This window comes from Pecten maximus, chromosome 6 (assembly GCF_902652985.1).
Source record: "Pecten maximus chromosome 6, xPecMax1.1, whole genome shotgun sequence".
NCBI lineage: Eukaryota > Metazoa > Mollusca > Bivalvia > Pectinida > Pectinidae > Pecten > Pecten maximus.
Window position 1 is genome coordinate 3053412 of NC_047020.1, and position 13670 is coordinate 3067081.

Sequence of the window (13670 nt, forward strand, 5' to 3'; positions counted from 1 at the left end):
ACATGAATAAACCTAGCCTACTTTTGATATTTGAATAAAATGGTAATCAGCATAGTATCTGTAGAAATGACCTTGATCAACTTAGATTTGCAGTAGAACCAGGTGAGCGATTCAGGCCCAATGGACCACTTGTTTTTTGTTGGTTTTTTTTTTGCCAAAAGGATGGACATCTTGTGAGAACTGAAAATGATATTAACTTTTTTTTTCTCGTACACATTTTTGGAAAGGGGAGTTAGTGGCATGTATATAACAGAAAATTCAATAATTATGTGCCTGCTTCTTCTGTGTTATAATTGGTCAAAGATACCAATTTGACAAATGTGATTTTGTGAATTATGATGTTTTGACGATTTGCAGGACATAACTTCATACAATATCTTCTAAGTGTGTTATCAGATATACATGTACATGCATCTTTCAAATTATGGATTTTTTTAACCTAATATTTTAACTTATTATCTATTTTTTAATGAAACAAATCAGATTTAACGCTCAATATATATAGTTATGTTTTAAACTTTATAAAATATTTAGCGGTTCAAAAGAAAATAAGTTCATCTCTCTAAAACAAACTTAAATAGGGATGTAGGTAAACAACCACAAATTCTTCAGCTCGCTAAAATATAGCAATGAGTACAAAAAATGTATAATTTCCCACTTTTTTGCATATCATTATCATTATATTAAACATCTTAAAGTTACACAGCATAATCAACTTGCTTCAATTAAAAATGTGGTCACACGTAAGATTTACGGTAAGTGAATAATCTACAGTTAAAAAGGTGGGCTTTTCATGAAGGTCAAGAAATAACTTCACATTTTCAAAATGGCCGCCAAATTGGTAACTAAAATTCTTATGAAAAAATGTTCTACAAACAACAGACATGTAGGGTTCTTTTTATACATTTTTGAGATAATCATTGACCTTATAACAAAAAGATACTACATCGGCGACTCCATATGTTCATCAATCTAACAAATGAAAAACAAGTATTCTGATATCTTTGCTTTTAAACTAAGATTTAACGTATCTCGACCCTGTGAACTTGAAAGTAGTTCAAGGTTTTGTTCTTTTTAACAAAATGTGTAACCTTCATCCTAGCAAATTAAAATCAAAATTCATTTTATTGTCTTTTCACATACTGACATAATGTATAACATACTAATAAATTGACTTATGGCATGACCCTAGGCCCCAGAGTTATTTAAAAGACATTGAAATTTATCAACACATTTGAATCACTTTGTCCCTGAAAGTTTCTCAAGGTCATTCAATCGACCAAATTTAGTAGTCCCTGATCCCAGCACGATGCTGACTAATATATCATATGTCCGAGGCATCTTGTTTACTGAATGATGTCGAAAGCGTAAATTGTTTGTGAACGGACTAGGACAGAAGGTCAAGAAGTCTCAGCGTCGTAATAATGGACACGTATAAAGTATAGATGCCCAGCACGATATAATCTCTGTGGGATGTAATTAATTATTTATCACATATAAATTAAAAAGATATAGGAGGCTCAATTGGCCTGTATCGTCAACCTGTTATTCACTGCTTTTATGACCTTGTAAGCATTCCAGTTAACCAAAGGGAGCAAAGAGAACTCTTTTAACTATTCACGTTCTATGTTCTACGTCATTCCGGTAAGCAATTGGTTAAACGTCATGATTCAAGGCCTTTTCGTAAAAAAAATGAATCAAAATTCTTCAAACCAGGAGTCTACCAGCTAAATATTACCATTGGAGGCCTTTTAATCAGATTAAAAAAAGTATTGCAACAAATTTGACCTCTGCGACCTTGAATATGGGTCAAGGTAATTGTATTCGCAAACTTTGTTCGGCGTTGTCACAGGAGGCTCCCAACAGAATACACATGTATTTTGCGTTTAGAATGTTTGGCTATTGAGAAGAAGTTGCATAAGTGTTTTAATTCATTTAACCCCTTAAATATGTGTCAAGGCAATTTTTATTAGCAAACTTTATCAGGCTTCATCCCAGGAACCTATAAGCCAACACTCTTGATTCTATGGCTTTTAGTTATTGATAAGTTGTTTTTGTGGAAGGCAAAAAGTTGATGTTGAATGGACGAGGGATGCCGTAGTCCGAGTTTCCTCTGGCCCTGACACCATGTACACCAGACATGGTGTCAGGGCCAGAGGAAACTCGGGCTAGGGATGCCGCAACACAGCCTAAGCTCAATTGCTCGTCGGGCAGGTGACCTAAAATTAGAAGCTCAAACGTTCGGAGGATGGAATAGCGTGACGTACATGTACATTCGGTGTAGTATAAAATGAAAGCAACACATTTTTGTTTTTAATATTGTTTGACGGAGATGTAACCTGTAGGAAATGAGATGTTTAACATGACCTTATAATATACACACTGTAGAAACTTGATCATTGCAATTAACAAGAGATCCTAGAACGACCTTGGCACTCACCCTTGAATGGCCTTTATTGGATCTATACAAGACTTATCTATTCTCATCTTCCCTTTTATCATTTGAAAACAAATGGAACACTGCATATATATAACAAGTGAGAAAGACCTACCAAGAACTCGAAGAAAAGCAAGTCTACATGTAGTGACCTTGACCTTGAACCCGAACTCGACAGAAATAGTATGGTCCTTTATCATTCAGGTTATGAGTCGTAGGGTAGACATATTAAGATTTTACAAAACGATACGATAGTGACGTGGCCCTGTGATTGTGTGAAGACTGATTAAAATCTCTTAAGGAATGAAGCCGCTAGAGCGCTGGCAAACTTTATACCTATAAAACCTATAGTTTCACCGACAGGGTACTAATATATGAGGAACCTACATTTGAAATTTGAGATCTATCGAGAGTTTGTGAGATATTAATGATTAACGGACACATGGACCACTTGTTTGTCATCTCATTCTCTAATTACACTCAAACTTGACCGTGCACAATGAGGGACCAAGAGAAACTTAAGGAAATAGTAATAATTTAACAAACTTCAACTGTCAAAATTTACAATGGCCGCCTGTTGACCATCTTGTTTTCTAAATAGTCTCAAACTTGGCGTATACGCCAACATGGATGTGAGCTAGATTATTCTGGTACTTCTCTAGATAGTTTACGGACGGACTTGAGATGAAGGACAACAGCCTATCATCTGATAACGGGCTTAGCTTAAGTTTTGTTTTCTGAGACTGTCGGGAACACATTTCCAACAAAATAATAACTGAAGTTTTAAGGAATAATATGTGGTATTTTGTACGACAACATTTCAGTCGAAAAACTAAACAAATGTTGATTCATTTATATAATTGTATATTTTATATTTATGTCATAAGGGATTCATTCTCTATACTTTATTCTGCATTGTATCTCTACTGTATGTTTGCTCTGTTGTGCTGATGGGCCAATGGCCTGAAGTTTTGAATAAAACTTTATTCTGAAATTCCCCGAGTTGATGTTAAGGACACGTGGGGCCCTTCATAGAAAGGAATAGGGCGATGGGTCTGGAGCTGTAGATCTCCAAAGCTCTCGAACAAACGGTTCAATATCCTGCGTTCTTAAAGAACAATGACTGTATGTGTGACTGTCAGGTACGATCGCATGTGACTAATGAAAAAACAATAAAAAGACAGAACATTATAAGTTATAACTGCTTGGTATTGTAGTGGTATCTTCACAGAGGTTCGCCGTGATATAATTTAAGGTGCTTATAGCTAGGCATCAATTATTTCATTCCCGTGGAGGATATGGTCTCGATCACAAAATCTGAGAGACAAGGGCAAAGTAACAGCACAAATATAAACCCCGTTATACCAAACAACGGACTCGTTCTGAATATAGCGCTGAAATTGAAAAAGACCATGTAAGAAATATAATATTTCCGTAAAACATATCACATAACTTTTTCTCTTATTTTTCTTCTTTTAGGGGGCGTGCGCCGGGTGAGATATGCTTCCGGAACTTGCATTTATATGTTTCAATGTGAAGTAGAAGTACATGTATTCCCTTCTTGGTGGAGTCTTCTTATTAAGTTTTTAGTTTTGAACAGTTCGGCCACTTCAGGTTAAATCAAGAATTCCATATATATACCATGTCATGTCCATATATATACCATGTCATGTCCATATACCATGTCATGTCCATATATATACCATGTCATGTCCATATATATACCATGTCATGTCCTTATATATACCATGTCATGTCCATATATATATATACCATGTCATGTCCATATACCATGTCATGTCCATATACCATGTCATGTCCATATACCATGTCATGTCCATATATATACCATGTCATGTCCATATATATACCATGTCATGTCCATATATATACCATGTCATGTCCATATATATATACCATGTCATGTCCATATATATATATACCATGTCATGTCCATATACCATGCCATGTCCATATATATAACCTGTCATGTCCATATATATATACACCATGTCATGTCCATATATATACCATGTCATGTCCATGTATATACCATGTCATGTCCATATATATACCATGTCATGTCCATATATATATATACCATGTCATGTCCATATATATACCATGTCATGTCCATATATATATATACCATGTCATGTCCATATATATATATATACCATGTCATGTCCATATATATATACCATGTCATGTCCATATATATACCATGTCATGTCCATACATATATATCATGTCATGTCCATATATATATACCATGCCATGTCCGTATATATACCATGTCATGTCCATATATATATACCATGCCATGTCCGTATATATACCATGTCATGTCCATATATATACCATGTCATGTCCGTATATATACCATGTCATGTCCATATATATACCTTGTCATGTCCATATATATATACCATGTCATGTCCATATATATACCATGCCATGTCCATATATAATATATACCATGTCATGTCCATATATATACCATGTCATGTCCATATATATATACCATGCCATGTCCGTATATATACCATGTCATGTCCATATATATACCATGTCATGTCCGTATATATACCATGTCATGTCCATATATATACCATGTCATGTCCGTATATATACCATGTCATGTCCGTATATATACCATGTCATGTCCATGTATATACCATGTCATGTCCATATATATACCATGTCATGTCCATATATATACCATGTCATGTCCATATATATACCATGTCATGTCCATATATATACCATGTCATGTCCATATATAATATATACCATGTCATGTCCGTATATATACCATGTCATGTCCGTATATATACCATGTCATGTCCATATATATACCATGTCATGTCCATATACCATGTCATGTCCATATATATACCATGTCATGTCCATACATATATATATACCATGTCATGTCCTTAAATATACCATGTCATGTCCATGTATATACCATGTCATGTCCGTATATATAACATGTCATGTCCATATATATACCATGTCATGTCCATATATATAACATGTCATGTCCGTATATATACCATGTCATGTCCACACATATATATACCATTTCATGTCCATATATATACCATGTCATGTCCATATAAATACCATGTCATGTCCATGTATATACCATGTCATGTCCATATATATATACCATGCCATGTCCATATACCACGTCATGTCCATATATATACAATATCATGTCCATATATATACCATGTCATGTCCATATAAATACCATGTCATGTCCATATACCACGTCATGTCCATATATATACCATGTCATGTCCATGTATATACGATGTCATGTCCGTATATATACAATGTCATGTCCATATATATACAGTAAAACTCACTTGTGTCGAACACGGTTGAATCGAATACATCGGATGAGTCGAACGTTTCGTTCGGTCCCGATTTTTTCCCTTCTTTATCTTAGTAAATTAAGCACGGATGACTCGAACACTGTTGAATCGAATACTGCGGTTGTGTCGAATATATTTTGTGGTCCCTCCCTTCTAAACTATACCAAAATTTCCATTTTTGTGTCGAACATCGAGGTGTCATGCTGTCTCAGGTAAAATTTGCTGGCCTCGTCTGATTGACCGAGTGTGACCGATCACCCGTAACGGTGTAAACAGAGCCTATTATTAGTTTCCGGCTGTCGGTTACGCATCATCCCATTGTTTATACAGGTGCTCAGGTGAAGTAAAACGTTCAGGTATACATAACTAAGAATAAAATGTGCACGTTTTAGTCTACAAACCAATATGTGTTCTGTTTACTGTTTTGATGCACAAGGCCGCCGAAAAAAATAAGGAAAAAATAAACGATAAATTACATATCTTCCATCGAAAAATGCAAAGAAAAATACCTGTCTGTCATTGATTTATCTATATATGCCTAAATTCTGAATACGACGATGCAATAGTAACAATGATATGCGGGATGTTTTTACTCTGTTCAAAAGATTGTGGCAATGCATGATTATGCAGCCGATAAAACACTGACCGCGGCCTTCACCTTTGATACAAAATCAGCACGCGTACGGTCGATCAATTTTCCCGGACTGTTTATTGTTTAATATTGTTAAATTGGAGAACAATATAAACGGATTTAAAGATAAATAATATGAGTACAATATATACATTTATATTCTTATAATATATGCAACGTTTTCATAGAATATTATGCTGTCATTTGCGACTCCCGTGTGTAAATCGTGTGTCTATGTCAAAGACTATTTTACGCATGAACTTTGTTTTTATCTGTAACTGTGCACAATATTGTTTATTAGATAAAGGAATAATTGTTATCATGTACAATTAATTAATTTCTTTGTTATTATGTATTGCTTATTTTCGACTATGTTATCATGCAAGCACTTGTTCTGCATACAACCGATGATAGTCGGGTTTTGTCTCCGTATACAAACACGGATAAGTCGAACCATCGGATAAGTCGAATATTTTGCTTGGTCCCGTCGACTTCGACTTATCCGAGTTTTACTGTATACCATGTCATGTCCATATATATACCATGTCATGTCCATATATAAATACCATGTCATGTCCATATATATACCATGTCATGTCCATATATAAATACCATGTCATGTCCATATATATACCATGTCATGTCCATATATATATACCATGTCATGTCCATATATATATATATATACCATGTCATGTCCATATATATACCATGTCATGTCCATATATATATATATACCATGTCATGTCCATATATATATATATACCATGTCATGTCCATATATATATATCATGTCATGTCCATATATATATACCATGCCATGTCCATATATATATATATACCATGTCATGTCAATATATACCATGTCATGTCCATACAAAAATATACCATGTCATGTCAATATATACCATGTCATGTCCATACAAAAATATACCATGTCATGTCCATACAAAAATATACCAGGTCATGTCCATGTATATACCATGTCATGTCCATATATATATATATACCATGTCATGTCCATATATATATATATATACCATGTCATGTCCATAGGATTGAAGCATTATTGGAGTTTAGTTCATTATTTACTTTAATGAATTTGAACTAAAACTGTCTACATGTATTTTGTTCAAGCCATGCAGACTTACAGAAAGACGAGGCCCTAGTTTCATAAACAAAAGGCCCAGAGGGCCTGTATCCCTCACCTGGTTTATATGAGCAAACATCAAAATAATGTTCATGTTATATTTGTTAATGTCTAACAATGCTATATGTATGACTACAGAGTGCGATATCGATCACGACTGCTTCAAAGATATAACTTTGATAACATGATAGTGTTTAAAGAAACCTAAAGTCCGTTGGGGTGGGGAAGACCCTTGGCTTATTTTTACATATGGATTGTGTTCATCTCTTGATGCCCAGCAATGCTATAGACGGTTGTGCGGTGGGGATCTGAACGGTTTGAAAACACAACAGAATAAAAAAGTCTTCAAGGGTAGGGGAAGACCCAAGATTCTATTTTTTTTATCTTTTGATGCCCATCAATGCTATATATATATACGGTTAGAGAACTGAATAGTTTAAAAAATGCAATAAGTCCTTTATAACAATATAGTCAAATTGATCCCTTTTGCCCTGCTCCTGGGGCGGTCAGCCCATCATTTAGCATTGAAATACCAATGTCATACATTGCTTAGGTTCAGGGAAGAAGTCGTTAATATCAATATTGCTAAATGGACCCCTATTGGACCCTGTTCCGTTATATGTATGAATTTGAATCTCAGTCACCTAGGGATGCTTTCTACCAAATTTGGTTAAATTCTGACCAGCGATTCAGAAAAAAAAGTCAATTGTTGACGGACACCACACTTGGTTCCTTCGGACCAGGGGAGCTAATAAAGGAACTCCTTAACTACTTTATTGTCCCAATATCTTCTGTGTCTCTTGGTTATTGAGAAGTCATTTTAAAGATTTTAACACATTTGACCCCGGTGACCTTGAAAGTAGATCAAAGTCCTTCATCCTAATATGCTATTGACCAAATATCATGACCCGAAGTCTTGTGGCTATCAAGAAACTGAAAATGTACATGGTTTACGATGAAAAAAGTGATCATATATGTCACCCCAATTTAGACTTCTCTCGGGTGACCTAACAAGCTTGGCATTGCCATGTTGATAGCAAACCAGGAATTTACTTTTTATTTTATCTTGCTGGATTTATCATCTTGTCAACAGCTTGGTCGCTTTGTAGTAGCTGGTGTCCTTACTGAACAATATACAGGTTGGACACGTACTATCGAAAGTGCTTTTTTTTGCACAAGGACACAAATATGAAAGCTCAATATTGTCCTTTACTTCAGCTTCAGAAACACAAACCACTCCAGGCACTAGTGTGATGCTGTAACAATCCAGCAGTTGAGATCACTTTCCAGCATTGCTTTAAGACGGGCAGCAATTTATACATGGAACAAATATAGAAGTCAGTGTTTACATAAATCTATTAGCTAAACTAGAGTCAGTTTAAGTTAGAGGGCTTTTTTTGTCGTGTAATTACAGAGGAATTACTTTTGCATTTCTCTCTCAAGATTATGAGTTATGTATTAAGTTCCAGTTACAAGTAGTGTATGAGAAAGCGCCACGACAAGCTAAAATGTAGACGAATCCGATGGAACCAATCCTAATAAAATGGTATGATGACTATCCCACCGATCCCTATAGTTTCCAATAGGGGACTAATCAATAGACAACAAAATCAAAAACTTTTTTTTTTTTTTTTGTTTATTACCAGATTTGTACACATAACTTATTCATTGTCCACGTTAATCGTCTGTGAACCTGAAAATAAATAAAAACAGTCAATGAATGCATTACCTGTAGATCTTGGAATATTTTTGGGTACATGTTTCATTCAAATAATCAAGAATGTCTACATGGTTTGGGATACATTGTATTTAGCTATGCTAAACAATAATGGTAAAGACAATTTATTTGTCTTGTGAATACCGGGACTTGGAATTAATGGAAACATTTAACTGGGGCTTGTTTTTCTACATTTTATTCTTCAAAGGGCTATTTGGAAGCATTTAAACAGTACGAAATGTAGATGTGAAAATTGAACACAAGTATCAGTTTTATGAATCGCCAGATTTTTATGTTATATTAATGTTATGTAATAAGAACAAATTCAGTCAGTGTCACATTTACCTTTGAAGGATGCACATGGTACATATGTAACAAGTGTGTAAAATCTGTTTGTGGAGTCCTCATCATCGTTCCTCTTACGAGCTAACCTCACACGTACTCTGTAGGGAACGTTCCTGTGTAATGAAGAAAAGACTATCTCTTACAAAACGGGTCTCTATAATGTCCCAAAGACTATCTCTTACAAAACGGGACTCTATAATGTCCAAAAGACTATCTCTTACAAAATGGGTCTCTGTAATGTCCAAAAGACTATCTCTTACAAAACAGGACTCTATAATGTCCAAAAGACTATCTCTTACAAAACGGGTCTCTATAATGTCCAAAAGACTCTCTTACAAAATGGGTCTCTATAATGTCCAAAAGACTCTCTTACAAAACGGGTTTCTATAATGCCCAAAAGACTATCTCTTACAAAACGGGATTCTATAATGCCCAAAAGACTATCTCTTACAAAACGGGACTCTATAATGTCCAAAAGACAATCTCTTACAAAATGGATCTCTATAATGTCCAAAAGACTATCTCTTACAAAACGGGACTCTATAATGTCCAAAAGACTATCTCTTACAAAACGGGACTCTATAATGTCCAAAAGACAATCTCTTACAAACGGGACTCTATAATGTCCAAAAGACTATCTCATACAAAACGGGACTCTATAATGTCCAAAAGACTATCTCTTACAAAACGGGTCTCTATAATGCCCAACATCCAAACAAATTTTTGAAAAAGTTTTGTTTTTAAAGAGATATTTCTGAAATGAAGAGATTCCACAGATTTTGCTGATCTAGCTTTTAGAAGTTACTTCCCTTATCCTTTCAGTAGAAAGGAGGATAACTGGCATGTTTCATGTCTGCATTGACAGAACCATAATTAAAACTTGACAAAATGCTTTGTTTTTGGTGAAAATGATATGCAATCATCTCAAATTTCGATAGATTATATCCCCCACCCACCAACCAAAAAAAAAAACGTATAGACCCCCGCTTTCGACTGGTCAGAACTTCACACTGTTGACCCATCATTTTGTAAGTGACAGTGCAACTAACCACCCGAATCGGAACGCAATGGACCGAAAAGTCCCAATATCATTTATTGTGTTTATCTTCTTGCATAGTTATATATAACACAAGAATATGTTATTTACAAATTATAAACAGTATACTAAAAAGAAATAAATGTATTTTTTTCTTTTCGCTCAATCGTGCACTGCTTAGGGCTATTAAGCCACCCACGACCTACATAGTTAGCAATATGGCGTCGAGTCAAGTGTGAAATTTTGACCAGCATAACGTGAGGGTCTATACAGACTGAATATAACACTGATATGGGTGTTCTGGGGTAAATAAATATCTCATTTATCCATACATGTAAGGCAGGTGTTATGTCACACCTGATTTCATTGAGTTTGTACAAAATCTTAGCGACACCAAATGGTGTCAGAGAATTCCACGTTTTCATATAGCAGTACGCTCTGGCCCTACACCAGACATAGTGTCGGGGCCAGAGGAAACTTGGGCTATAATACCTGGTACAACACATGCCTGTCGAACCTTACTGGCTTACATCTATCCTGGCTCCAGCAGGTTTTATTTCCTTACCTAACACCCTGAGACCACACATGCTTGTTAAGCCTCGTGTCTATCCTGACATCGGGAGTTCCCATCATCTTCTCTGCAAATTTACGCACAGCTTTGATGGCACGGGGAGCCCTCTTCTTGAAGCCACTAAAACACAATAACGTCAAGTTTTATTTCTCCCCAACACGATCAACATGCATGTTTTAAGAGGTGATTTTAAAACGTCCTGGGTGTAAAATGATATATACTTATTGAGTTTCTATTTATACAAATAAAGAGTGAAAATGAGGTCTGGCGAATCGAAGAATTTTGTTTGTATGATCATGATTTACAACAACTACTTCGAGCTTATATTTATCTATTAGCTCTTCCATTATTTCTGTAGTGTTTTCTTTTCATTTCTATCCTCATTTTGTACTTGCATTATGAAAACAGTTAATTATTGTAGAGCAACTCATGAAGTACTTTAAAACCATTTTAGGACTGATAGAATTTCAGGCCTAGCCAAGCCCAGGATAAAAAAAAACAACTTTTAAAGCCTAGTGGACACTTAAGACATGTTTTGACTATTCAAAAGTATCTGTTGAGAAAATGATATATTGAAGGTAAGTGACATTAAATAACCACACTTAGTCAATGATTGGGTCAATCTTAAGTAGGATTGGCTAGTGTTGGGAATCGGTTGAGACTTCAAAATTTACATAGGTCAAGATATTTATGTGGTGTTGGGGCCAGACAACAAACGTTTGAAATATAGTCTGATGTCACACAACTGTTTAATAATGTTATATGTCTAAGGCATTGATATGACATGTGACTGCATTTATGACATTCAAGCTACGTACATTCCATGGATCCTCTTGTGGACGTTGATGGTACATTCTTTTGTGATGACCTCATTGATGGTCTGTTTCTTCTTCTCCCCTTTACCAGCTCCTTTGCGGGGTGCCATTTCGACTGAAATAGGACAACAAAACTTTATTATACACATAATTTCTTTTAGGAAACACATTCAATGACTGTAGCCTTGAATAGTAGCGTCCTACATGAACACTCATTTTTTAATAACATTTAATAGCATATAGGTTGGACATAGGCTGAAAGCCTATATATCCATATCATGTATAATACAAAACATAACTATAAATATAAATGAGAATTGGAATTGTTAATGCATTTAGATAAAACTCTTATTTTTCCAGTGTTCATCTAAAATGATTTCAATTTAAATAGAATCAGCATCATACAGCAGTTTTATAAAAATGAGCAAATAGAATGGTCAGCAAATAGGGGCATGTCTAGCCTTATATTTAAAAAAATATTTTTTTAAATATAAGACTAGACATGCCCCTGTGGTCAACACGAGAACTTAGCGTGAAGCGAAACACTTTTTATAAATCTCTTTCCGACAAAACAAGCTAGCCAGCTAATCCTGGTACTACTCGAACGATGTTTTCGCCAGACTAATGTCAAGATATACATATGTATATATTTATATCAGGGTGTCAGGGCAAGAGGAACTCTGGCTGAAACGAGCCGGGAGTGATTTATATGCCCTGCATCATTTTAAGCTTCCAGTTTCAAATCCACGCAAAACCCGACGATTAGTCGGTAATCAAAAAGTTTGCACACATTCTTACAATACGGTGTAGACTCTTTGTTTCAAACTCGCTTCAATAATCGAATAGGTATGTTTATGCTTATGAAACAACTTCCAGTTATTTATTTTAGGGCGAGAAGTCAGCATTACCAGCGTTTAAATTACAATTTATCGAAAACAACGCGTAAAACAGATAAAATACAAATACATCTGCACTTGAAATTTATTGAATGTTCGAAAAATGCTGGTTTGGGTTTTCATAAGTGATTTCATTTCTTGATGAATGGCGATTTATCTCGTATAAACATTCACGTTGACAATCACCTTAAATATGGCGTCTTGAAAAGGAAGTGCAAGGTTCTCTAAGGGAACTAACTCTAGATCCACACCGCGTTTGAACATCTGAAATATAGGTAGCATCACCCAAATATAATCACAGAACGACAGTCGTGTCGTTGAAATAATCCTTTGTTGGTAATCTAGTTTTATTCTCAGATTGAGAACATATTCTTACATTCCAGGCATAGTCGCCAGCTCTCATTTCAATTACACCATTCCAAAAACATTGATAGAAAGAAAAACTTCATTTTTTCCAAACACTACTGTAAATATATACAGTATGAGTGGAACAAATTACCACCAGACATCGTCTCCTGTCCCACCACAGACTCATTACCATCAACAAATAGAGCTAAATATCTAATCAACCTTTTATCTTAACGTACAAAGAAAAAAATTGTTTGTGTGTTGTTGTTTCCCAATAAAAGAGGACCTTTCTCCATTTTCACCCCCCCCCCCCCCCCCCCCCCGGCATTTCTCCTTTA

At 35.2% G+C, this 13670-nt stretch overlaps 1 protein-coding gene across 2 annotated transcripts; it reads right to left on the reverse strand.

Moving 5' to 3' along the window:
* Positions 1-9235: 9235 nt before the first annotated feature.
* On the reverse strand, positions 9236-13214 carry LOC117328733 (60S ribosomal protein L31-like). 2 transcript variants are annotated; one of them, XM_033886240.1, is made up of 5 exons: positions 13171-13214; positions 12092-12203; positions 11268-11393; positions 9667-9779; positions 9236-9297 (listed from the first exon to the last, which is right to left on the reverse strand). In XM_033886240.1, exons 2-5 carry the CDS (start codon positions 12196-12198, stop codon positions 9266-9268), a joined length of 378 nt encoding a protein of 125 aa, XP_033742131.1. In that variant the 5' UTR covers positions 12199-12203; positions 13171-13214; the 3' UTR covers positions 9236-9265. The 2 variants fall into 2 exon arrangements, with proteins under 2 accessions (XP_033742131.1, XP_033742130.1); XM_033886239.1 differs by lacking the exon at positions 13171-13214 and having other exon boundaries at positions 12092-12243.
* Between the last annotated feature and the right edge of the window lie 456 nt (positions 13215-13670).

What these genes read in the sequence shown, in the direction of transcription:
- LOC117328733 (XM_033886239.1), bottom strand. Translation starts at nt 12,237, where the DNA reads ATGTGTATAATAAAGTTTTGTTGTCCTATTTCAGTCGAAATGGCACCC. An exon ending in GTGTGGTCTCAGGGTGTTAG is followed by an intron (nt 9,780 to 11,267) that starts GTAAGGAAATAA and finishes TTCATTACACAG; the next exon opens with GAACGTTCCCTACAGAGTAC. An exon ending in ACCATGTGCATCCTTCAAAG is followed by an intron (nt 9,298 to 9,666) that starts GTAAATGTGACA and finishes ATTTATTTTCAG; the next exon opens with GTTCACAGACGATTAACGTG.